At 38.1% G+C, this 26,231-nt stretch overlaps 5 protein-coding genes and 1 long non-coding RNA gene across 11 annotated transcripts in view; 3 read left to right on the top strand and 3 right to left on the bottom strand.

Annotated features, from left to right (window-relative positions):
* The window catches only part of LOC105694026 (cadherin-87A), a 151,991-nt gene extending 145,253 nt beyond the window's left edge, over positions 1-6,738 (bottom strand). The window contains exon 1 of the mRNA XM_012414332.3: positions 6,129-6,738. Within this exon, the coding sequence (XP_012269755.2) occupies positions 6,129-6,166 (38 nt within the window). The 5' untranslated portion in view covers positions 6,167-6,738. The remainder of the gene's footprint in view (positions 1-6,128) is intronic.
* On the top strand, positions 1,854-6,745 carry LOC125499898. The gene is made up of 3 exons (XR_007276938.1): positions 1,854-5,816; positions 5,919-6,216; positions 6,604-6,745. It is a non-coding gene; the product is annotated as an uncharacterized LOC125499898 (long non-coding RNA).
* A 2,651-nt stretch (positions 6,746-9,396) lies between these two features.
* Positions 9,397-13,215, bottom strand: LOC105694006 (histone H2A.V). Its single transcript, XM_012414298.3, has 5 exons — positions 13,090-13,215; positions 12,867-12,944; positions 12,498-12,611; positions 11,340-11,469; positions 9,397-11,064 (listed from the first exon to the last, which is right to left on the bottom strand). The coding sequence occupies exons 1-5, from the start codon at positions 13,090-13,092 to the stop codon at positions 11,003-11,005; spliced, it is 387 nt and encodes a 128-aa protein (XP_012269721.1). The 5' UTR covers positions 13,093-13,215; the 3' UTR covers positions 9,397-11,002.
* A 923-nt stretch (positions 13,216-14,138) lies between these two features.
* On the top strand, positions 14,139-18,648 carry LOC105694055 (rab-like protein 6). 3 transcript variants are annotated; one of them, XM_048650016.1, is made up of 7 exons: positions 14,139-14,311; positions 14,735-14,797; positions 15,000-15,164; positions 15,254-15,738; positions 15,847-16,643; positions 16,707-17,211; positions 17,388-18,648. In XM_048650016.1, exons 3-7 carry the CDS (start codon positions 15,038-15,040, stop codon positions 17,586-17,588), a joined length of 2,115 nt encoding a protein of 704 aa, XP_048505973.1. In that variant the 5' UTR covers positions 14,139-14,311; positions 14,735-14,797; positions 15,000-15,037; the 3' UTR covers positions 17,589-18,648. The 3 variants fall into 3 exon arrangements, with proteins under 3 accessions (XP_048505973.1, XP_012269809.2, XP_012269811.2); XM_012414386.3 differs by lacking the exon at positions 14,735-14,797 and having other exon boundaries at positions 14,140-14,311; XM_012414388.3 differs by lacking the exons at positions 14,139-14,311; positions 14,735-14,797 and adding an exon at positions 14,331-14,443.
* A 166-nt stretch (positions 18,649-18,814) lies between these two features.
* Positions 18,815-21,891, top strand: LOC105694048 (kynurenine aminotransferase). Of its 4 annotated transcripts, none has more exons than XM_048650017.1 (8): positions 18,815-18,865; positions 19,742-19,890; positions 19,987-20,137; positions 20,360-20,596; positions 20,692-20,935; positions 21,007-21,173; positions 21,247-21,597; positions 21,676-21,891. In XM_048650017.1, the coding sequence occupies exons 1-8, from the start codon at positions 18,830-18,832 to the stop codon at positions 21,733-21,735; spliced, it is 1,395 nt and encodes a 464-aa protein (XP_048505974.1). In that variant the 5' UTR covers positions 18,815-18,829; the 3' UTR covers positions 21,736-21,891. The 4 variants fall into 4 exon arrangements, with proteins under 4 accessions (XP_048505974.1, XP_012269797.1, XP_012269796.1 ...); XM_012414374.3 differs by lacking the exon at positions 18,815-18,865 and adding an exon at positions 19,036-19,189; XM_012414373.3 differs by lacking the exon at positions 18,815-18,865 and adding an exon at positions 19,196-19,402.
* Positions 21,892-21,944: 53 nt separating this feature from the next.
* LOC105694050 (UPF0605 protein CG18335-like) lies at positions 21,945-25,881 on the bottom strand. The gene is made up of 7 exons (XM_012414377.2): positions 25,174-25,881; positions 24,650-24,788; positions 24,458-24,554; positions 23,939-24,114; positions 22,858-23,020; positions 22,219-22,456; positions 21,945-22,086 (listed from the first exon to the last, which is right to left on the bottom strand). The coding sequence occupies exons 1-7, from the start codon at positions 25,221-25,223 to the stop codon at positions 22,017-22,019; spliced, it is 933 nt and encodes a 310-aa protein (XP_012269800.1). The 5' UTR covers positions 25,224-25,881; the 3' UTR covers positions 21,945-22,016.
* Between the last annotated feature and the right edge of the window lie 350 nt (positions 25,882-26,231).

Here is a 26,231-nt window from a genome sequence, read left to right as displayed (position 1 = left end):
CTAGAATTAATTAATACCTAGAATTTCGAAGTATATTGTAATTATACCAACGAGACTAGGGAAACGAGATATGATTATGAAATGCGTTCGACGCGTTCGATTTTCTCCATTAATGCTCTGATGATAAAGTGGAAAATCTTGAGGCTAATGTCTTACGCCCGATAACATGTTATAATAAAAGCGCGGGCATTTCTGAGGGGGGGTGGGGGGAAAAAAAAAAAATCCATGTTCCTCGAGAAACCCTCGCGTCGTTTGCATGTTTTACTGCCGTTGTATACATATACAGCTACATCCATTGTGAGTATATATTTTTCTTATCATCTCATGCAAATCCCAAACTGAATTTTCTTATTCATTGGATTAATTTCACTTCGTCATTTTCTACAGCCCACAAAACAAGGCGACGGATTCCACGGGCTCGAAATTTACGGCTTGTATTACGGCACGTTGCCTTACACCAACGTCATGCGATATTACAACCCGGTATGGCAACAAGTGCCGTTACATAGTTCTCGGTTTATAGTATAGTACAAGAGACCGCTGCAGCAGGTACGATCATTTTCAACCATTCGATGTACAGTTTGCCCCGAGGATTAATTTCCGCTAAAACAGATCGTGTAGCGTAAGAATGTATAAATTCGTAGTAGACACGTCGCGCTATCGAATTTCATAAAAGGTGATTGGAATTCGCCAATCAATTTTTCGATGTTATGAATCAATTAGCGCATCTTGAACGAATCGTACGGTCCTCCGTACCGATGATTCGAATCGAAATTTTGAAAGATCGAGTAATCCGATAAAACTAAACAATAAAATCGATCGTCGCGCTCCGGAAATCTTAAACCGTGTGATCGTTAATGTTATTTCCAAAATACTTGAATGGATCGAACGAGTCAACGAAATTTCCGTTTTTTTTTTTATATACATCGTAATTCCTAGCTGGAGAGGTGACACACGACTAATATCGAAGCGTATAATAGTAACGGGTTATTTTTAAGTACGGCATAGGAGCACATGTATAAAATTCTTCCTACACTCTCACTTCGGGCAAACGCATACCTGGTTACCGCCGCGGTCGGTTGAATGAACAGTTTACCCAACAATTCCGGTTAAAGTTACAGTATTGTAAATCGTTACACCCCCCACTCGGTTTCACATGCGTGTAATTGAACCCCATATCGTCGTTAGACGTGAGAAAGTGGCGGTAAACAAAATAAAAGGAACAGTTCTCGAGAAAAGTATAAGTTCGATGAGATGAAATCTCCTGAAATCGGATAGACTGTACGATTGCGAGTATTTCTTGGAAGGTTCGAGTGGCGGGGAATTATAAATTCGCCATACGGTTCCTATTAATACCAACTACTAATTCCGACGCTACACAATTAATTCCTGATCCACGCGTAATGAACCGCCGCGATTAAATCACATGAAAGTAGAGGTAGCGGTGCGTACGTTACGCGAGCGTAATGCCGAATTAACAATAAGTTTTAATCGTATGCCAAGCATATGAATAATAAATCCGGTGAAGCGATGGTTGTACATAATTATGTATAATTAACTGCAGATACTTTGCATATATATATTTACGTGGATGAGCTTTATTATATGTACACAAATACGAACGTCAAAATAACGACTATACGTGTGCAGGATGATATACCTATGTATACAAACACGCGTATACATGCATACGTGTAGGCAGAAATATGACGCGATCAAAGGTATTCGCGATTAATAATTTTCCGTGAATTTTCATTCCCAACTCGGAGAAGTCGTTCGTTAGCTCGGAGATAGACTTGAAGTTTCCCTCGAGATTTTCTAGTCGGTTCATTATGGTAATACGCGTATATTACACCACCTACGTTAATTATTTGATATACGATATCGATCGTTGACGTATACCTACGTTTCGTTATAATCTGCTGCGGCTGCTGCGCCGTCGGAATATGTATAAGAATGACCCCGATTCTCAAGGCACTCTGTTCGATTGCATAATTAGTGAGTTTTTCGCGTATCCGAGGGATAAGAAGCGGAGAGGCCTAAACCACAAAAAAAGTGAGAATTTCTCGCCGGTATATCATCACAGTGCATGTCCGTGAGAATTCATCAGTCCTTCAGATCGTTGACTCTGTTTTTTCAGGGATACGTTAGGAAAAGGGTTGGTTACAACGGCGCTTTTGATTCCTCGTCCTGGGAATAGGTGCACCTCAGACGGCTACGGTTGCAGTCGAGTTTAGAGATTTGAAAAGTTGAATTGAATCGAACGTGGAGAAGGTTATACGGTAGATACGTACCTAGATGTATACGACATTTATTATGGGTAGGTAGATGCATGCAAGTACATATTAGGGCGGATATATCGAAGAGGAGAACGGAAATGGGAAAATGCAAAGTCGAAGGAAAGACGTAGTGCCTCGTGGTTCACCGGTAGGTACGTACGTACGTACCTACGTATACGGATACTTGTAATATATAATTATGTGCAATGCGCTCGAGGACTGCGTGTATAATATCAAAGTATATATGTACCAAGTAATAAAGAATAAGTTCGGAGCGGATATCGTTGATGATTCCTCGCGAGCGTGATATACATATAATATACGTCTATGTGTAAGTGAAGACTCGGCGATATAAAGACACGTTCTTACCGTACGGTTAAGAACTGTTGGTATGACCAAGTGCGAGTGGTCGATGACCCAGGTAACGGACCGACAGGTGAGTTAGCCGCCATTTTGAATCGCGTTGGCGAATGAACCGACGCGACCTACGTTTCTAACGATGAACATAAACGCGGAGACTTCGTATTTCCAGTCATATCGTATGATATTATTTCAGATGTATGTCGTACTACGCCCTGTGAGAAAACCTCCGACGTACGTACATAACGCTATACACGCGCGATTATATCGGCTGGAACGTGGAGTCGTCGATCAGCCCACGTGAGGAACTAATTACGCCAATCTAATTAACGCGATCAATTAAACGCCTTCGGTGAGCGATTTTTTTTTTTTTTGTTCTTGTTTGTGAGTATAACAGCTCCCTTGTGTATAATATAAGGTTGTAAAATAACTCTGCATATTTTACTGTGCATGCACATGTTATACGTGCATATATATATATTTTGTTATACATTCTCATAACTTTAGGACAACATGCCCGCGGACGTAGGTATATATACATACGATTATACTTTACAGGTATACCGTGACCCATATATTTTGTACCGGTACATCACCGGTATGCAGGAATTATGTAGTACATACGTGTATAAACATCCGAACGAAGATCACTCTTCGGCATATATGTCAGGATTATCGGAACGATATAGATACGTCATTTCTAGAGCCAACGATTTAACATCAAGAAACAAAGACGAAGAATTATCATCGGGATGACATTTCATGGACAATATCTCACAATCGAAGCATGCAACGTCGAACTGCATGTGATATCAGCATTACAAGACGGAGCTGCAGTAGAACATTATTTCAATCGGATGTGTCGTTATCAAATGTGAACTTCCGCGCCTTTTTACATACGTCGCGATGTTCTCGATCTCTGATATAACTATATGCATTCAATCGTACAATTAACTCGGAATTTTTGGATATACTTAGCATGAACCACTGCGTATTGTTTCCTCGTTCAATCAAGGCCTAGGAAAACGACCATACTTTAGAAACCTGCATCGAGCATCAATTTTTGGGATGATACTTGAGATCGGAGAATACGGACACCGGAATGTCGACATGGCCGCCCTGATGATACCCACCGTCGTGCAACAACCCCTCGGCCAACATCATCCGTTATATCAAATTCCCAGACCTACACGGAATATAGCCACGATATCTTATCTGTACAGCGTATCCACCCTTCTCTGATTCCGCGTAAATATCGTTAGTTAACGGTATGGCGTTGGATTCGGGAGCCCGCGCTACCAATCGTCAGAGCCAAATCTCCGTTTAGCTCATTGAGCACGTACCGCTGCCCGATCACGGAATGCACGAAGAAGTATTACAGACACAGGCATCTATAAGGTACTCGCCTACACCCCGACACCCCCGTTGATCGTAAATTATTGTTCAAGAAATCGGTCCGCCCACGCGTTGCCGACATTACCGCGCGATATATTGGATATACATATACCTATACATCCAATAAGAAAAAGGTCCAATCATAATTTGCAGCGCGCGTACACCTATATCAAAAAAAAACGTACGAAACTCATCTGTACTCATTTGTGCAGCGTTCTGTAAAAAATCACCAAATGCCCAAATGCGAGTTATCGCGATAAACTTGCAATTTTTCAGCGGTTGTACCGTTGAATTTTCGATAACTTTTGTTCATTCGATGGTTCAAGGAATTACCGCACTGGATAATTTTCGTTATTATTATTCACATCATCATTATTGTTACGAGTTATCCGAGTAGGTAGAGAAATATTTCTGCCGCAAGGTCGTAACGCGTCAGCCTCCGCCGCCGGTAAAAACAGCTATAAATGCTGAGGTGAAAGTATACCTCGTTATATCTGTCCTGAAATCGACTTGGTCCGAACCCTACCTCCGTTCGATTCCATATAGACTTGCGTATTAACTACAAAAGAGAATATAAAATTCGCCATTACGTATGAAACTGCCCATTATATACACCTCGAGACTATTCAAGGATCTTTCGCTAAAATTCCTACCGCAATATCATCATTTTACATCCGATATATATTATACACCATATACCCCTAGCTGAATTTCAAATTCATAATTTAGCGAAGTGAAACTTATAGGATGTAATTATTAGCTTGCGATCGCCTATCCAGTTACTCCAAATTACTGGAGCAGGCGGACAAAGGAAAAAGGAAACTTTCGTTCTTTGTTCCACGTATACTGTCGTGAGATTTTTCACGATAAACTTTTCAACCAATATATATAATAATAACAATAATAATGATCGAGTAGAGTCCGTTCACCGCGCGCTTCATTGGCATTCAAATCTTCGGAGCGCGTTTATGTAAATTTACTTCACGCCGTTATGTTCGTATAAGAATAGCAAAATTAGAAGGATTTTCAGAGAAAAAAAAAAAAAATGAAGCAGAAAAGAATACACGGATTAAAAAAAAAAAAAAGAAGAGAAAATCCTCAAAGTGCAGCAGACGGAGGAAGAAGAAGCAGCCACATCGCGGAAGTTATACTATGTGGTGAGAACAAACTGAAACTTGGAAGCCCTGGATCATCGGCTTTCGGATGGAAATAAAGATAATATGAGTGTATATACAGGGTGTTAATAAATAATCGTGCCGAACTCGAGGGGGCGATAAAGTGCACTTATTGTTAAACAAGTAATCTGAGATGAGCAACTCTTGAATTGTAAACTTGAAAATTAACGAGTAATATCCAAAACAAATGGACCACAACTTGAATCCTTCGTCTCCTGAATTGTGTACCATTTCGAGTAGGGAACGCGGGTTGGGTTGCCGATGACCAGGCGTTGATCACGCTCTTTACCTGCGACCTTCGATGCCCTGAACGCGACGTTTCCGGACATGATTCGCTCATCTCAGATTACTTGTTCAAGTGCACTTCATCAACCCCTTGAGTTTGGCACAATTATTTATCAACACCCTATAAAATTCAACCTTGAATATCCGATTCGGGGATAACCCGATGGAGTAGAGATGACTTTTGTGGTACCAAAAGTCGCAGAATTGCATCGGAGTCTCGGTGTTCTGAATTGAGAACCACAGCGCGCGAGACGTAAGAATGATCGGACGACAGGATTTACACGCATGCTGAATGAGAAAGGAAAGTTGGGAGGCAACATTTGTGAGTAATCAAATTCCATCATAAACGAATTTCACATATTCATAACGGTGATAAATTGAGTGTTACGGTCGGAATAAAAGCTATTATCGTAATGTTATATAGTTTCAAGGACTACGAGTACTAACGGGGAATTCGCGGGTAAAGGTCAAAGTGACATCATGTGTAATTGCATCGGAAAGCCGGAATGCCGCTCGTATGCTAGAACTAGCATGGAACTGTGGTGAGCTGGGAGGCACGTTCAGCATAAACATCTCATTCTTATTTAGCACGTAACGAATGGAACCGAAGAGATATGAGAATTAAAAACCTTACCACGTTGGTTTCGGAGCTGAATCTCGTGAGGAGCGCATAGTGCCAGCCGGCGACCGGTGACGCACTTTCTCAGGTGTTTAAAGAGAATGTATGTATATTTATCAGTTTTTACGACTACCGACTATGAACTGCATGATTATCGATTTAATTTTTGAATATTTATTGAAAACCCGACACTTCAATGGAAAAATGCAGTAATAGTAATAATTAATTATTCAATTTCATGAAGCAGACACCGCACAGTAATTAATCATTCACCCTCACGTAATTTAAAATCGACGAACAATTCACATGTGTCAGAAACGAGAGTCCGAAAAAAAACTCCTCGTCACGTGATAACTTTGTAAATTTTCAAATGTATACTTCAATTGAAAATTTATCGAGTCCTGTGGATTGCTGAATATTTTTTTTTCAGTCAATATTCGATAATCTAGCATGCACGGCAGTCGGTTGTAAACAACCTGTCAAATTGCAGACGAGGCTCAAGGTGTGGAGCCTGCTTGAGGGGGAGTGTTCACGCCACCATGGGCAAATGCGAAATCAACCTTACGAAGGGACGACGAAGCGCAAAACGTAGACACTGGGGACGCCCGGGGAACGACGAACACAGCCTCGCAGCTGCGCGCACTGTTCGAGCGAGGGCTCGTACTGTGGGGTCCGTGGGATTGGAAAGGCTCCCCCGACGCCCTCTTCCTTTCCTCTCCGCGCCGACGCTCGGCCCACTCCCTCTTCTTTCCTCTGCGGCGCGACGCTCCTCTCGTTCATTGCTCACCGCTCACTCTCTTCTTCTCATTCCTCAACGATAAGACTCTCCTGCTTGGCACTGTGTGTGATATTCACCCAGCCGTAGATATGTCTCCTCTCGCAGGACTGTGCAGCAGGACCATTCCTAATGGCAGGACCCTGCTGCAATTGGTCAGTTTCTGTCTTTTCAGCTAGACTCCTAAATGTAGCGGGATTACATCGCAGTACAATGGGAATTCGGTGTACGAAATCACGAGAACGGAAAATCAGTATTTCAAAATTACAGATTTTGGATTTGAATGTCGTCGAGGGCTGAAGACCCAGAGGGTGTATTGGGGAAAAATTCGGGTCGAAATGCCTCCTGAACTTGATGGGTTTCAGTTACATCTCGCCCATAAAGAAGCCAAAATTTTTATTGGTTCACGGAAAAACAACATTTTTAGCAATGATGTCACCGATCATTTCGTTTCTTCTTTTACTCACGACGATAAATCAAGGCAAATTCTTCATACTTGATAATCGCTCTTGAACCAAGGACCCATTTAGAACGGTCTTGAGGAGAAAACATGTTAGTTTTGTAATTTTTCTATAGTTTCGCATAAGCGCGAGCAGAAAAAAAAGGATATTATCGGAATTATTCGTACACACGTTCAGTCAAACTGAATAAAATTACTACAGAACAGAACTGGGGCCAAATTATTACAGGTAACGACCCGAATCAACGAGCGGGTCAATTGAAAATTACTCGTGCCATTGAACATTGGTGCACATCTGTTGACGCGGCATGGCTATAGGACATGGGTGGGCTAGTAGTGAATTGTGTGCATACCTATATCCGCGTGCAGAACGATCGTTTCAACGAGTTTGTCAACCCGTCGAGAAACATTTCAACTTTCGACGGTTTCTTTTGCAAAATTACATAAAGATGACTCTATGAAGCCTCGCGAAGCTGTGCCATTTGTTTAAGCAAGAGATTATCGTAAAAATAATGCCTCTCGATCGAGTGAGAGTTTTTAGGTAAAGCGGAATAATTGACTGAGAAATCATATCGGCTGTGCATGCAGAAAATTCCTCGCATAAAAGATGAGCGCCAGTCCAAGAGAAGATGAAAATTTTTTTTCTAAATTTCGTCCTCGTTTGAAAAATATAAAGCTCGAGAACAGCTACGTATGTACGAATGCAAGAGAACACTCGAGAGGGAATGAAAGATGAGCCTTTTGGTGATCTATAAGTACCGAATGAAAGCATTTTTGTTTATTTGGCAATCGTTAATTAGTCCGCGAATTGGCTTCGAAACAATTCCTGATTCGGTGAATTGGTCGATTTTCACAACAGCGCTTGTGAATTATCGCGATAGACCTCGGTCTTTCGCGTTAGAAGGTAGTAGAGTCGCCCGATCGAAAACGTACGGGTTGCGATTACCGCGATGGTTTCCACCATTTTCAGCCTTATAGCGAGAGAGTCGGAATGCACTCGCTATAGACTCTCATGAAGACCGAAACTGACCACCGATTTCATAGATGATACAGGTCTCACAAATCCCTTCAGAAAATCTGAGTTTTATTTTTCGACGACTGACTAGTTGACCAGACCTACTATACTGTAGCAAGATAGTTTACATCAGCTAACTGTAATATAAATCCCTGTAGACATGCGGATCACACGCTCCGCACATTGCTCAACTATACGGTTGGCCGCCCAGACCTGCTTTGAAGCCGTATGGTCAATTATGCTGGGGTTTACACTACGAGCACACTAAATAAGGAACGAGTTTTCGCTGGTAGCGACGAATTTCCATCTTTTAAGAATGTGCACAGAGTTTAGTTCACTAGACGTAGCTAATTAGCTGTATACCATGTATGAATAAGACAAGACTGTAAACATTTTAATTATATATTGGAAATTTATCACGTAGATATTTCAGTCTTTTAGACCAGTAGTTCATAAGAATATTCCATATTGGGATAGAGTTTGTACGCCTTACGAGAGGCAACTTCTAACTCAAGCTACATTTCAAAATTATTCATGTATTTCAGTCGTAGCGCGCGGAAAAATATTATCGGGTAATCTAATCGGAAATTGATCAAATTATAAGGATCTCAGTTTTTCAGTTTCTTTTTTTCCTAAACAATTTAATTTTTAAGCTGGACCCCGAAAGTCCATTCAGACTCTTTTGAACACTAAAATCAGGAGATGGTTATCATTTGAAGAATTGGCAGCTAATGGATTTTCAGTAGTAGAATCTAATTTTCTGAACAAAAAAAAATCCCAGATTTCGCGACGGAGATTCACGTTCTCGACATAAAAAAGAAATTCTAACTCCGAAGACAAATCAAACTTTTGGCACTTACCCTGTACTGTTGAACCGACTTCAACGCAGAACATTAATTCTGAATATTCTCTGGAGGTCAAGGACAACAAGTCCGTTGGGGGAAATTCCGAATAAGTTCACTTTATCCATGCATACCACTATAGGCGATACCTTGCAGAAAGTGTAGAACATCATATAACTTATTGACAATTGTAATAGTAAAATTTATTTTTATTGTGAAAATGAATGTTTTACATATGGCTGGTGTTGTGTGTAATATTAGTGGAAATTACGCTATATAAGTTACTTACGTAACGATAATCATATACGAATAATAGAAATAAAATGATAAAAGCAAGACCAAGAATAGTGAATTACCTATTGTAAGTTCAAAAAGCTTCCAACAATCTTCACGTATGGAAATCACTATTGGCATTCTCACTGTTTTAATTGAAATTTTAAACAAAAATTTAGTGCTCGTTACAAATTTCTTATTATATCAAATTGATATCTTTATTTCACTCAATGTTGTCTGGATTAGAAGTTCACAGTAAAAATTTTATCAAGTTTCACAATATCCCGACTACTGGGTAAATAACGACATGGTTATTAACAACATGCATCATGGGTTGCATGGAAAACATGATACCTTCAGCCAGACGGAATGAAACTCTGTTTCAAAACAGGTACGAAAAACAAGAGATCAAGGCTTTATGATTTTTATCACAAAACCACCGAACAATCTCGGAAACAAATTCGGTCTTCCGAACCAGCTTATAAGTTTCGAATAATTTGTAAGTTATTTGATGACGAAAATGACCAAATTTCTCGAAATTACAGTGACATTTATCCTGATGAAGCTGGTATTTGAAAAACTGTAACATTAAACTGAAGAATATGTAAAACTACATAAACTAAATCTTATAATAGTCAATGATCTTACAATTCTTCGTATGGATTTGCATTAAATGTCGATTTACAGAAATTTGCGAGCATTTCCAAGAGATTGTAAAGCCAGACACAGTAGTCGTAATTATTTTGAGGGATCAGAACAGTAATTTAAAAATATAGTCGAAAATTAAAAATTGTCATTTTACATATTTCATAGTTTTTATCCAAAAATCTTTAGTAAGGCTCAGATTATTTAACAAGAGCGATAACGCAACTACTGAAATAGATAACAAAATTAAAAGAAGATTATTTCTAATAGAGTTAACATTTTCTTACAATGCAATAGGCTTATATCGTATAAGATAAGCACTTATTAATATTACTGAAAATGACGTTCGTGAACCAACTGTAATTAGGCGCAAAAATGCAACCGAATTCATTTTACTTAAAGAATAATCGCCCGAAAATAATCTTTTTTTTTGTACGAAAACAGAACAGTTAAACAATTAATAAGGTTTAGGCGATACGATTAATTAATACGAAAGATCAAATACTAGTTTGATTTAAAACGTAGAAAAAAAGTCAAGCTACTCTAGATTAAATATTCTGAGGTCGGAGAAACACTAAATGGCTGCAATATTAAGCGAGCCATGCTACAACACATCGCCCGCTAACCCACCACGGTTGCTGTTGCATGTAATTACTTCTTTTTCTGTTTACTCATCATACTTAGTATTTTTTTATCTTCCACCCCTGCTCATTACCTAGATTAAATTATATCAATATTTTTTATTTATATATATATCACGCCTGTCCCTCCATCAATATAGTAACGTAGGTACACTTTGTCTCAACAGTCACTGTTCTTTTTGCTGTTTGTTATTTCTTTATTTTTGTTTATTTTCAAACATGTAGGCTAGTTACTAATTTATGCTGGCTTTTGCGATCCCTTCTTCCCGATAAGCGATTTGTGGATATGTGGAATGACACCTAGAAATTAAATCATTAAGTGTAAAATAGTTGGAAGAAGACTTGTTTGCTTGTTGAGTAGTTCTCCAACATTGCCTCACATCAACAGTTCGAAAATTTTACTTAAATTTATATTCATTAACAGCCTTATGAGTGAACTTCATCTAGCTCAAATGCTCACCAACTGATGCACTATTTCACGCGCATTTTACGGATACAGGATACGATAGAACGTAATTCAATAACAACTAGGATTAAAAAAAAATAATAACACCAAAGATAACGGGTATTCTTACCTCCTCCTGCAATGGTTGCTTTAATGAGACTGTCCAACTCTTCGTCACCACGAATAGCGAGCTGTAAATGTCTTGGGGTGATACGTTTCACCTTCAGATCCTTGGACGCATTGCCCGCCAACTCTAATACCTAGATGTGAAATTGAAAGTATTAGTTTTCAAAAACGTTCATCAAATGTGGATGAGCTGACAAAAATATAAACAATTCACAGCACAAGCATTCCAATGTTTGTGAAGTATCTAGAAGAGTTCAAATGTAGTTTCGCGATTACCTCCAAATTCTTCAACTTTCTACTCAATTTTGCAAGAAAATAGTAAAGTAATGAGTCTATCATTTATTCTCTAATCCAATGAATAACGAGATATGCAAATGATGGAACAATATTTAATAGAACAAATAGCGTAGTTCATGGAGTTGTATTATCTGCCTACATACTTTTTCAAGGACATTCCTTTGAAAAGAAGCGAGAGAAAAAACAAAAACAAAACTGAAGGTCCTGACTCAGGCTATTACTTGGAAATGTTTTTTATAATGGTTATATTTTTTCAAGAACAAAAGTAATGTTGGGATGAAATTGATTTGTTGCCAGCTGAATCAATTAAGGCTGGTATGTAAGAGTTGAAGCTGTAGACTTAAGTGGAGCTGATAAACTGTTAGCAAATGTATTCATTTGAGCAAGAATGAAAACCACAAAATAAATATTCTACTCAACATGATAAAATATACTTTTGAATTAATTTATAATAAAAATCATGTGGTGGAACCACAATCACGAGCAGTAATCAAGAGCAGTTATCGCAATTAATATTAATGAGATATGGTGGAAACCAATACTCTATTGTGATGATGCACTTTCCCGCCTAAATTACGTCATGAAAAAACCGTTGCACTAAATACCGTCTGTACACATCACTGTTTGTAATAAAAGAAAATTTGTCTATATGTACATATTTTCATAACTTGAATGGAAAGCACCATGAGCATGAGGGTCAACTTTAAACTCGCGGAGTTTTAATTGAATCCTCGTTAATGCCGGTTCATTCCTGCTCAAACTTCCAACGTTCTCGTGGAAATACAGAGGTTCGATGTAAAGGCGGGAAAGGGCAGCCATGTTAGCGGCGTCACCAACGACTGTAGCTTCGTCGTATTTAACTCACCTCAGCCGTCAGGTACTCGAGGATAGCCGCACTGTAGACTGCCGCGGTAGCACCAACACGTCCATGGCTAGTAGTTCTGTTTTTCAAGTGCCTGTGGATTCTTCCTACGGGGAACTATGAGAGAACAAAAAAAAATAACCAAGCGTTACGCATCGATACCGAATAGGGTCAATGTTTTTGGATTACCCATAGCATCTGATCTGAAAATATCAAATGGTCTGGACACAAGCGAATTTTCAACTTGAAATATAGCCAACAATTACGTGATGATTGAGAGGTTTATTTATCTCTTATATCAGATGAGGATCATCCCTTGGGCTCGGTACTATTATATTTATCGTACGTCATAAGCAAGCTATATAAACTCACCTGCAAGCCAGCTCGTGCCGAACGAGAGACGGCCTTTGCCTTCGCTTTCCCTGAGTCCTTGCCCGCTTTACCACCAGCCTATTCACAGAAGAAAATCAGGGTTAATTTTTCAGATACAAGCACAAAACTTCGCCAGCACAATCACCAGACATCAAGCTTTCCGATAATGTCACTTTTATCCACGGATGGCCGAAATATCCCACGAAAACTTGCGGATACTCACCATTGTTCAACGGGAGCTTTCACAGTTCACTACTACTGTACAAGATAGCCTCACAGACCACAGACGCCGCGACCTAATCGCCGTCCCGCCAAACACGCTTGGCGCTGCCGGTGCCTCCTGTAAACCAGACCACGTGACAAAGCCGACCAATGAGACCCAAGACTTTTGATTACTCTACAGTATGCCGCGCTATCTATCGATTGACTCCAAAGCTCCGATGCCCAGGGACGCTCATTGCACGGACCCGATCCCAATATTTACGAGCGTTCCATCTGGTCCGTCTTATCATTCTGAAAACTGTCCCTATCGAGCAAAAACTACTTTTTTCATTTAATCTGTATGAATACAGGGGCAGATCGGTCTTACAAATTCACAGATTCATTGTCAGCGTTCTCGAGTAATTCCTTAGTGGAAAATTCCCATATTTCCTCTACGCTGATGGGACCTCACCATAATTCCATGCTAACTATTGTATAATTATTTTACAATCGGTAATTTTAGTCTCTCACAAGATTATTCATTTCATCGTACAGTCCGTGTTCTTTATGAATTTTTGAGGAATTATCCAATGTGCAATGTAAGCGGTTCCTCAAAATCCTACAATACGCCTGCTGCTAGTACCTTACATAGCGATTCAAATTTATTTCATTAGATCACAATATTGAGGGGAATTCTCAAAGGTCAAAGTAACGTCAACACTTGTTTGAATTTTAAACCAGAAACATATAACGTTTCGATACCGTTTCGTTCATATCTGGACGGTAATTACTTGCAACAAAATTTAAAATCTTCTAACCATGCGGTACTTCGTGAAAGGTATCTTTTTGAAAAGAACTACAGTGGTCAGCATATCAACCCTGACTCTGTAGCTGACATACAGAATAAATAGAGTATTCCTCACGATTTTACCAGATGAAACATTCTTATTTATACATCTTCCCATAATTATGTATTTAATTGCTTCAAGCTTTTACCTCTAGATTCTCAATTACCGATACAGTAATAGCCTACATACGTATCTTACCCACCGAAATTCTATTTCAGTGATCTTACCCCACACAGCCACAAACTATAGCAGCATATGTCAAAAAAAAAACAAAAGCTAAAAAAGAAAAAGAAAGAAACAGCTGTTTCTTGACAGCTGGACTGTCTTGATGAGTTTGATTATTCGGCAAATGAATCATACGTTGTGGATTTGTATCACGTCTAATCTATTTTCCAGGTAAGTTGTCAAGAAGGAGATCAGACTATCTGTTATCACGTCAAGCATAACAGCAAATTTTTGTATCAATATAAGAAGTCGGCGACACGCTGTTTTTGACAATACTACATACAAAACTTGTTGTCAAGTACTGTAAGAAATATTCGTTCATATTCACTTGACTGATGATTACAGAAAAAGAAAGACACGATCTTTAGATATTAGTTGAAGGGTATTCCCATTGATTGGCCTCAGCATGCTTTTCCAAAATGTTAGAAATTGAATCTAACCTACTTGAGCAAATGTCAAACTTACATGCAAAGTCTTGTGATACCATCATTTGCTTAAAAATTACTTTTTCACAATAGATTGTATTCTAATGAAATAGCTATCAATATCTCGTCAGAAGAGATCAATCCTCATTCACATTCTCTTGTCTTGCAGTCTTGTTAATCGATGGTGACGAGTGTTGTTGATCGATCAGCATTGTCGTCTCGTTATATTCAGGTGACAAGAGTCTATGAAGAATTGTATTATTCATATCAATATTTTATGTTCATTCTTATTTCCATCATGATTATGAATATTTGCAAAGATTAGACTAATTGTAAGACACTTGTCTCAATTAGACTATTGTATTTGAAACTAATAGAAAAGTTTCAAATATTCATTGATCGATCTTGAAAAAATACCTATTTATTATTGACAGTGTACTGTGACTGGAAATTGACCAAATCAAGATTAACAATGTTTAACGCCTTCAAAAGATTAGCTGGTAAATCAGATGGCCCTGGATATGTATCTCCTAGGCCAGCACATCAATCGATGCCTACAACACTACAAAGAAAATTTGCCAAAGGTGTACAGTACAACAGTGAGTACATTTTCAGAATTATTTTAGTAATTGCCTTACAAACGTTTTTTCAATTAGCAATCTTTTTTACACCTGGCATTCTTTAATAGTGAAAATTATCATAAAGGGAGATAGAAACGTTGGAAAAACATGCTTGTTCCATAGACTACAGGGTCAAAAGTTTGTCGAAGAATACATTCCGACTGAAGAGATCCAAGTAGCTAGTATACAGTGGAATTACAAAGCAACAGATGACATTGTTAAAGTTGAAGTTTGGGACGTGGTGGATCGTGGGAGAAGACGCAGGAAGTTGGAGGGTTTAAAAATGGACAATGTTCCATCAGAGCATGTGATTGAAGAACCAGCTCTAGATGCTGAATTTTTGGATGTGTATAAAGGGACTAATGGAGTCATAGTAATGATGGACATTACTAAAACATGGACCTTTGACTATGTCCAGAGGGAACTTCCTAAAATCCCAAGTCACATTCCAGTTATAGTTCTGGGAAATCATTGTGATATGTCGCATCACAGAACGGTCACTCCGGATCATGTTACTTATTTTATAGATTCGCTACAAGGAAGGAAAGCTCAGGTAAATTTCGCAGTTTCTTTTATCATGATAAGTTTTGGTAGGTAGACAAAGAGTGTAATTTGGTATAATATCAATAGCAATAATCATGCCACCTTGTTTTTGAAATAGATCAGATATGCTGAGTCGTCGATGAGAAATGGTTTCGGGTTGAAGTTACTGCATAAATTTTTTAATTTACCATTCCTTCAATTACAACGTGAGACGTTATTAAAACAATTAGATACAAATGAGGAAGAGACAACGCTAACCATTCAAGAACTTGATTTGTTTCAAGATGGCGATGATGCAGATTATAATAAATTCTTAGATAATCTCGTTAACAAGAGACGTGCTATTGCAGATTCTGTATCTGCAACAGTTTTGACACCGAACATTACTTCATCTTTAAGTACACATCAAATATCGCCCTCGAACAGCTCGGCTTCTCTTAATTCAGAAGTTAAGAGGTCAATGTCCATGCCTGGTCCAATTGGTCCTATAGGCGGAGGAACTCCAATACCAGTGAAAAATATTGATTTGAAGTTTCAACCAAAAAAAGAGAGTGCTGTTGCAAAGCCATCAGAACACTCAACGGGTTCACTAAAAACCTCTCAAAGCACAACAACCCTACCAAATATGCAAACTCTACCAAAAGTGGAAGTTACAAAATATGACGATTCGTCGTCCGCTAATTTAGAGAGACGGGATTCAACTCAAAAACCTCAGTCATTCATGTCTAAGATATTCGGCAAGAAAGAAGAAGAAACTGAACGACTTCCGAGCCCAAGCGTAATAAGCTCAAATGAGAAAATAACTAGCGTTGAGGACTTTATACCAGATGATGGAATGCTAGATAGATCCTTCTTAGATGACAATACCCAATCGACACCGCAGAAGACTCAACAAGAGCAAGCTGATTCTGAGAGGTGAGTGACGTATAGGGCATTTTATTTATCTTGGCTCATTTGAACTTTTCAATTGTTATTTAGCGAAACTGAAACGGGAAATCCGTTGGTTGCTGGATATGAAGATGATTTATCATCAGCAGATGAAAGTCCCCCACCCGTACAATTGATACTGACTGAAAATCCATTGATTAAACAGAAACACAAACGAGATTCCCTAGGGACAGTTGATTCGAATATGGAAAAACAAAGTCAGAATACAATAAAACGAGATTCAGTCTCGTCGATTGAGCCAGAACTTCAATTAGCAAATGATTATGAAGCTGGTGATTCACAAGAAATCAAACCGGAGTTATTTGATACTTGGTTAGGCCAGGATTCTAAGTGGCGGCAAAGCCCAGAAGGTGGAGAAGATGTCAGCAGTATAAGTACAAAAAAAGATACACTAGAATTAAGTGATAAAAGTCCAGACGTTAGTATGACCAGTTCAAACGTGCACTTAGAACTCCTAGATAATACAAGTATGCGGCAAATGAGTTCGAATAACAGTAGTCCTGTGATGAAAGAAAAGAAGAAGCTCAAGGAAAAGGTAATGAGCTTAAACGTTAACAGGAATTTTATAGCTATATATTGACTGCTGATCAGACAGCTGCGGCTTTTTTCTTCAGAAGTTGACATTCACTTTTTGAACATTGATATCATTGTCTTTTTGTCGTTCAATCGTCAGTGAAAGTAACAGTAAAATATTCCGATGTCGTGTTTCAGAGTGAAGAAAAAGAAAAGAAGAAAAAAAAGAAAACCAAAGATAAAGAAAAAGACAAGGAAAAAGCTGACAAGTTAGAGAAGAGAAAAAAGCGATCGTTCCAACGTTCGAGAGATGAAAACAGAGAGCGAGATGAGCTGGAAGAATTTTTGAATGGAACGGCAACAAGACCAGGGATAGATGCTGCATACGAGGCTATATAGCCCTACGAGATGGTTAGGAGTTTCAGATGGCCGCATCTGAAATCGACTTCGATTTCGGGCACTTAATACGTGCATTGCTTTATAAGTTTCCCACAAAAGGTTTAATCAATGCAGAATTACAAGATGATAGTAATTGCTTTCGAAAACAATAATCATAAGGCGGCTTATATATTTTAAGAGAGATAATTATCCCAAATAACAATTGCCACTCAGTCCCTTGCGATTATTCTGCATTGGAATATGTGGGATGGTGCAAAAGAGCCGGTCGAATCTTATCAACCTACAATTTTTCAAATGGTGAAAGAATGAGATTGTTGCTTCCTTGAAATACCTGATAATATGATCGTGATATCGGCCTCCGAATTCATTCAGAAAATCTCATCCACATTTTGTCAAAAAAGTCATGATTAGCTATACATGGAATCAATATGGCTTTGATTACTCAACACGATCGAGTTGTATGGATATTGGGGGATGAATCTGTTGGTTCTGAGCCATTTTATTTTCGAAAACGGGAATCCTGTAAATAATTCATATGTAATGGGTTCCCAATAATTAAACACTCGTAGATCTTAATTGATATCATGTACAAGATTCCTCTTCCAATTTGAAACAAGTTTTGACAAATAAAGCATAAGATTGTTATTCCATCGATGTATGTATGTATGTGTGAGATATTATAACGATGCTTAGAGTTCATGTCGAACGTCAATACGTGTAACATATGGCTATTTGAATATCGAAAAATATGGAAACAATTGTTTAGTACAATTTTAGTTTATTCGTTGTTAATAATATGGAGTTACGTCCGATAATCTTTCTTTTCGATTTAAATCAATGAAGAACTAAATGAACTGAGCATGAGTTGAAGAATAATTCTAATAACTATTGATCACAAAATTAATGTTTTAGATGTTTCTACTGGAGATTTTTTTTAAGATTTAAACTTGTGATTTTTGACGTTAAACCATTCTGTTGTTTACAAAGTCATTTATAATGTAACGTTGTATACTGCTATGTCATTATGAAACATAATGTTAATAAATGTATGTGGATCAAACCGTGATGAAAAATCATTTTGCAGCATGATCGAGTGGTCGCATGTAAAGGATAGCAGTAGTCTCCATTCGTGCCCCCACCACGTGAAAGACATCGAAAAATGGGTTGCCCCATGGAAGATGTATGGGCTATTCACATCCAGCTGTTGGTTCAAGTTTAGAATTTCAAAGTGAAAGGTTGAAATGGCGAAACGTGGAGCTGTGTTCAAATTAATATTAGTACGTATGCGTAGTTTTGATATCATAAATTGATTCGACCGGTATCATGTAATTTGAAGCAAAAGAATAGGAATTTGGGTGGGCATACTTCTGATTGGCATCACACGGATTCAAATCATACTGCTAAGTGCAATAAGTTTGTATGTGATTCTCGACTTTCGATATAATTTGCGAACATAACTTGTTGCATGCGCATGCTTTTACGTGTTTTTTACGTAATAAATTGAGGAAGTGGGGTGATTAGACGGATCAGTCAATCACTGGATGTACCACTGATATGGACTATTAGTGGAATATACTAGTATAAAAATTTGTAGAGCCCAAGTAAGTAGGAAGATTGGAAAAACTGTGATCCGAATGGTTGATCATCGACGACACATGTGCATAACTTTTAGTTGATCGCTATTGTTGATAGAACTTATCGTTGTAGTAATTAATTGTAATAATCGAACTAAAGCGTTTTGTGTGTGTTTAACCGGCAACTAACGTCATTTCAGCCGTTAGTCCCACCGCTGCGAGTTAATACTGATAAATTATGTAAGCTGCTTATCATTATTTGCTGCTACTCACTCCTATCATTGCAACAAGTGTCGTAGCATTCATTACTGACAAGTGTAGTAGCATACATTACTGGCTAGAGCAATGGGAATTTTAAACTTCTAATCGTAGAAGATAACCTTTGATTTAATCTCTGCCTTCACCTCTGAAGTTTGAAATAATTAGTAGAGTAATAGAATACTATAATAAAGGCAATTATATCTTTGTAATGTTTCAAGTACTCTTTGTCATATAGAGAATAACACAGTATAATCATAGATATATTGGTATAATCACGGTATAATTGTGCAGTTTTAATTGCACTCTTCTCTTCCACAGATGCTGGCAAGAGTAAGCCTTTTAAAAACAATATCTAGGTACCGACCATCAGTTTTTGCCCTTGATCAAGTCAACCATTCCCATACTCAAGTAAACATGGATAAGTTTTCGCTACCAGAACGATTCTTAGGAACCGAGAAATCTGTTTGGTAAGTGTGGAGATATACATATAAAGCAAATACAAAGCTATCGAGTTTTCCTCGATGTAATACTTGTTACAAAGGAATCTTTGATATTTTTTTCAGGGTGGAATATATTCAACTTGCACTCCAACACAAACCACTAAACCTTGGACAAGGATTTCCTGATTTTCATGCCCCAGAAAATGTTACAAAAGCATTAGCTGCAGCCGCAACTTCTGACAATCCACTATTGAATCAGTACACTAGAGGTTTTGTGAGTACTTGAATATATATTACAGGTGGAGGTTTCGAATTATACATACATTCGATTTCTTATATTCACATAATATTGGCCCTGGAAAAGCCACGCATGTGTCGCAATATTACAACAGTGTAATCAAACGTCGTTTCTTGCAGCAGCGTGTATTCATTTACTGATAGGCCATTGATAGGCTTAGCAAGAAAATTTAAATTAATATTCTCATAATTTTACCAGGGTCATCCAAGATTGGTTAATATCTTGGGCAAATTATATTCCAAAATCCTGAACCGAGATCTTAATCCCAACACGGAAATCCTGGTTACTGCTGGCGCATATGAAGCACTTTTTGCTTCCATTCAGGGGCATACAGGTCCTGGTGACGAATGGATCGTCATTGAACCTTTTTTCGATTGCTACGAACCCATGATCCGAGCAGCTGGTGGAACGCCTAGATTTATTGCCTTAAAACCTGTGAGATTATTTAAACATTTTCAAGATTAATCTCAATAATTTCAAAATACTGATACCCGAAGTTGTCATTAATCTCAATCTGTGTTGCATTCTAGAACAAAACGAGTGGTAATTTAACATCTGGAGACTGGGTCTTGGACAATAAAGAATTGGAAGGACTTTTCAATGAAAAAACTAAAGGAATCATCGTTAACACACCCCACAATCCTACTGGCAAAGTCTTCACACAGCAGGAATTGCAAATGATCGCAGACTTGGCAAAGAAGTGGAACACTCTCGTAATTTCTGATGAAGTTTACGAATGGCTCGTCTATAAACCATACCAACATATTAGAATGGGTAATCAAAATTATTGCTTAATATACTTTATACATATATTCTTGTTTATACCATTACTATATTGTCGACAGCTACTTTGCCTGGCATGTATGAACGCACCATTACCATTGGATCGGCGGGTAAAACTTTCAGTGTAACAGGCTGGAAGATTGGATGGGCTTATGGACCCGCCAACCTGCTCTATAATTTACAAGTCGTCCATCAGAACACAGTCTACACCTGTGCAACTACTCTTGAGGTACAGATTTATTGTTCTTGTCCCGGTATTTGATTTCATTTGGTTTGGATTGTGACCGCCTGAATTTGTTTAGGAAGCGATAGCTATTGGTTTTGAGCAAGAAATTGCTCGATTTGGACAGCCAGATTGTTACTTCCAGAGTCTGGCAAACGATCTTTTGCCTAAACGAGATTTCATGGCGTCATTTCTACGTGAGGTCGGCATGAACCCCACTGTACCAGAAGGAGGTTACTTTATGATTGCCAACTGGTCAGCTTTGGCAGATAAAGTTCAGCTTTCCGAAGAAAAAGATCCCTACAAAGATTACAAATTCACCAAATGGATGACAAAGAATGTCGGAATTCAAGGAATCCCACCCTCAGCTTTTTATAGTAGCGAGCATAAACACTTAGGCGAGGAAAACGTACGATATTGCTTCATCAAGGTGAGCTGATTGTGATTTTAATTTAGAATTATCGGATACGTGAGATGGATTTGGACTCAACAATTGCAATATTTCCAGAGGGATGAAAACTTACAAGAAGCAGCTGAGATATTGAGAAAATGGAAAGCACGGCAATAAAAACGTATTCCACAATATAGATCAAATTTCGATTTTCGAAATACGTCAATCAGAAATTCGGTCTGCAGATGTACATGGGATTTGGATGGTAATTTACACCAATTAAAGCGGAGGATAAATGTATAGCTGTAAATAAAATAAAAAATTTTACCACGACGACATGTAACTTTTTATTGCAAGTATCTCCTAGTATTTATTTTCAGGGTTTTCCTATTCCTCAATATACATACACATACAGAACTTGCGGCTCGTAGTAACAACGACGCTGTTTATGTTAATTTTTAAATAGTAAAGTCCCCCCGCAGCCATCTCTTTGCATCTCTAGTGTCGGCTCCAAAGGTTTTACCGAATCTGTTGGTGAAAAGTGAATGCAAATTTTATCTTGAGTCTGGATACAATGGTTTAAACTCATCGTAATATGAACTACAGAATCAACCCAAGCTTCGCGCTCAATCACTGAAAAGCTTATGAAATATTTCAAACCTAAATGACTCCCCGGGAATGTGACCTCTATAATTCGGTATCATCCCGACGTGTTTATGATAAATTTCAGTGGGTTGAATAAGGAGGGGTGGATCAGGTCTTGAAATCGTTGCGGGGGCCCATTCCGTGCTTTGTCTCCGTCTGTAATTTGAGGTGAAATCGCAGAGTGCACTGTTCGTCATCGTCGCATTTGTAGCTCCGAAATGTGCGTACCCATAGGGGATGTGTCCGGCGTAGCCTTGGTGTGAAATATCCAATAACTAATTAGCAAGGCTTTCTTACAATTAGTTATAATCTAAGTTGTGATAAGCATACATCTAGCGTTCTCCCGCACGAAAGAATATCTCATGCGATCTTCGCTGTCCGTAAGACCCATATTTGATTATGGCTTTGATTTTTCAAGTGACGGAGGTTTATTTAAAAACCAAATTAGTGGTTTTTGGAAAAGGTTTGTGGTGTAAAATCAGCAAATTTTGAATAGAAGAACCAAAATATTTGACTTTTGAAATAGTGCAGTTTACAAACGAAGGAAGAAGCGAAACGTTTAAACATTTGAGTGAAGAACCACCGAGAGTCGTCTGATTCGAAAATGAAAAAACGTAACTGAAACAGAGTAACTTCATGGAGTATTTCACCCACCGTTTACGAAATACTTCCCAGGATTGACGTTATCCATGAAATATGGAGACGGTGCATGATCTCTGGGTCTTTCGCACTGTTCGTCGACTGGTAAATTTCGCATTACTCCGACGCAATCCGGACGAACGGAGAGCATAGGCAGTTTAAACTGACTTTCGAGTAACTGAAACATTCATTCCAATACACACGATTCAAATATCCTCTTATCAAAATTCTTAAATGTATAATACCGTTGAAAACGTTGAAAATTACGTGTCATTGCTTCATTCCATTTGTTATCATTATAACTATAATATCAAAACTTCCAACGATCCATGACCATTAAAAGTCTATAGAAAAAAAATTTATTCTCGAAATTTCTTGACGACGATCGTCTAATAAATGATTTTTCTTTCTATCAGTATGAACAATTACATAATCTAGTGCAGAAGCTCAACAATTATTACACAGTACCTGTAGACTTAAAAATTATAAAAGTTATTCGTGTTACCACCGCGTGTCGTAAAATACAAGGCCACATCGCGTTGTGTGCAATAGATATAAAAAAATATGGGTAATTATCAGATTGACAATAATGTTCCACACGCAATGATACCAAAGTATTAAAAACCTATCTATGTATGAACGCACTTACAAATACTTTTTGTTCATGTTTGGCATAAACCTAAATGCAACCTATCCGTTTTGAAACACTTGCTCTCGCAAGCGACATGAAGTATCGGAATCACATTTTTCAAAATGTAATTAGATTCTACAATCCTGTTGCATCGAAAGAGATCTACTCGGATCTAATATCGGATCAGTCAATCTGACTAGATCAATTCAGATCGAACCATATGTAAATAGATCTACCCGTGCGTACCGTTTTTCAAATTTAGTGTCAGTCTGATCAGATCTACAGATCTGATAAGACGTAAAGGTTTCCGGATAGAAATACATTCGGATTTGGAAAAAAAATTCTGGGATGGTCTTGCCCCGACAATTATTTGCGACCGATCGGTATTTTGAGTAAAAAGAGATTTATGCAGATTTGCAAATCATCAATAATTACGAAGAGAGAAATTTATTCACATGTACCCACCAAACGGTCTTCAAGATTACGTGGCTCCCCGCGCTCGTTCTGAACCGCAACAACCTTTCGAAGTTGATTAAGAGCCTCCTTGTTTTGTAGCCTCTGCTTTTCGAAGTCAGCAATGCCTTCCGTTACCGTCACTGTATATCTTTGACCAAGACTTGCGTTCAAACCCGGCGTAAAACCTGCCGCGGCACAACGAAGCTGATCGATTAAACTTAAGGGGAATCAATTTCCATGGTAATTCTCTGTTTACCAGCGACGTTTCGTTCGAACATCAGTTTCATTTTGATGTATCTTAGCTGTATACGTACATGTACACTTTCTGATTTCAAGTCTTACTCCAAAAATCAATTATTGATTGACAAAAGATATTTGAATGTCGTTCAAGATGCTGAAAAATCTCTGAACCCCGTTCGTAAAGAATTGTGAAGTTTCTCATTTCAATTTTTTTTTCAATTATCGTATAAGCTGCAATGCTTTGAGCAAGACATGAAACGTCTATGATGAAAGTAATAAGAAATTAACCTTCGTATCCGGGTGTCATTGGATGGACATAAATCGGTGTGCCATTTTTAAATCTTGCGTTCACAACGTCGATATCATTCTTAGGCGGTCGGGTCACCTAGTTTTTTTTCAATTGGAAATCACCATTTCAATTTTATGATTTTGCACTTGTGACGTATAGAAATAATAGTCATTTAGGTATTGCGATTCAACCTGGTATTCGTCGGTCGTGCGGTCCGAAAGAATGAGGGTTTCGGCGTGATTGATTGTCGGATCTAATAGAAGCTTGTGCGTTTGGCTTCCGTAAGTCTCACCGCACCTGTACCGATACTGAGGGCAAAATCCCGCGTATCTAAAGAGAAACGTAAAGGACACGAGGAAATATCTGAATAAATTTACTGTACAATAATATAATACCGTACACAAGTAGGTTTGCATTTTATCTTAGAGTTTATATAAAGTTTTCTAACAACTCATTGTTATAAATCCTGTTTAAGATCAATTCCCATGTAGTTTCTACGGTTTATGGTTTGCAAGACATCGTATAAAGCATTGCCTGTATGGTGGCTCACGCAATCGACATATACATTTATGATTTCACGAGATAAACATATAAAAATATGCGGAATGCGTGAAATACCTTTTGAAGATGTTATGAATTCGCTGATTATTATAATGATGTGCATTCTGATTATATTACTTAATATTTGCAATGGTGAAATTTCGATAATTCTCACCCTGGAATGAAATGCGGATCAACGGTGGTAACAAGCGCTGCTCCGGCCATTCTCAAGATTTGTTTGTATCGAACAAATTGATAATTATTATATTTTTTCACCGATCAAGACCATGATCTGTCTACTACACGACGTATATTAATTCTCAAGATGACGGAAATTTAATTTTGTGATTTAAAAAATTCCCTTTTTTTTACTATTTTTAATGAGTATAAAAAAGTACAGATGGACCGAAAATTTCACAGCATTATGACAGATGACAGGAAGTACGTCTGTCAGATAAATGAATAAATGAACGTATGAATGAATGAATATATCGACGGGTCCTATAATGAAACAAGTGTAGGTATCTCGACAAGACGAATAACTGTAACTATGGTGTAACTTTCTTATGCATATCAGTGGTTGGGACCCAGCTGGGATCGCCTGGATCTTCAATCACTTCCGTCGAACTGACGCACGTGCGTTAGTTTCATCAATATATCTATGGTTTAACGCTCAAGCGTCAGATGCGAATGAAAATTTCTGAAACTTGCGGAATTATATGGGATGTATTGTTATCTTTTGTGTTCCGAAAAGCGCTGAGCAAACAAATGGCGATAACTCAATCAATTTGATAGATAGATCAATTTGGCTTTGAGATTCGGATTCCTGAGGTCAAATTCCATTTGAAAAACATGGAAAACTTGATTTGAAAAAATGTTGATTTTTGACCCCAAAATCACCAAAATTCCAAGGGGTACCCCTTACGATTTTTTCAAATTTTGACCAAAAATTTTTATTTTTTAAAATTGATCGTATGGCACTTTTCTTAAGTATTTCGACCTCAGGAACACGAATCCGTTGGTCAAATTGAGCTACGAATTTTTCCCATCGAGATATCTCCATTTTTCCACTCAAAAAAGTGAAAAATTGGCGATAACTCGATCAATTTCAGAGATAGACCAATTTGGCTTTCAGATTCGGATTCCTGAGATCGAAATACATAAGAATAGCATATAAAATAAAATACGTTTTTTTGACCCAAAATCGCCAAAATTCCAAGGGGTACCCCTTTG

This window comes from Athalia rosae, chromosome 2 (assembly GCF_917208135.1).
Source record: "Athalia rosae chromosome 2, iyAthRosa1.1, whole genome shotgun sequence".
In the NCBI taxonomy this organism is placed as follows: Eukaryota; Metazoa; Arthropoda; class Insecta; order Hymenoptera; family Athaliidae; genus Athalia; species Athalia rosae.
Note: the sequence above shows the minus strand (reverse complement) of the source record. Positions and strands in the feature narration are given on the sequence as shown.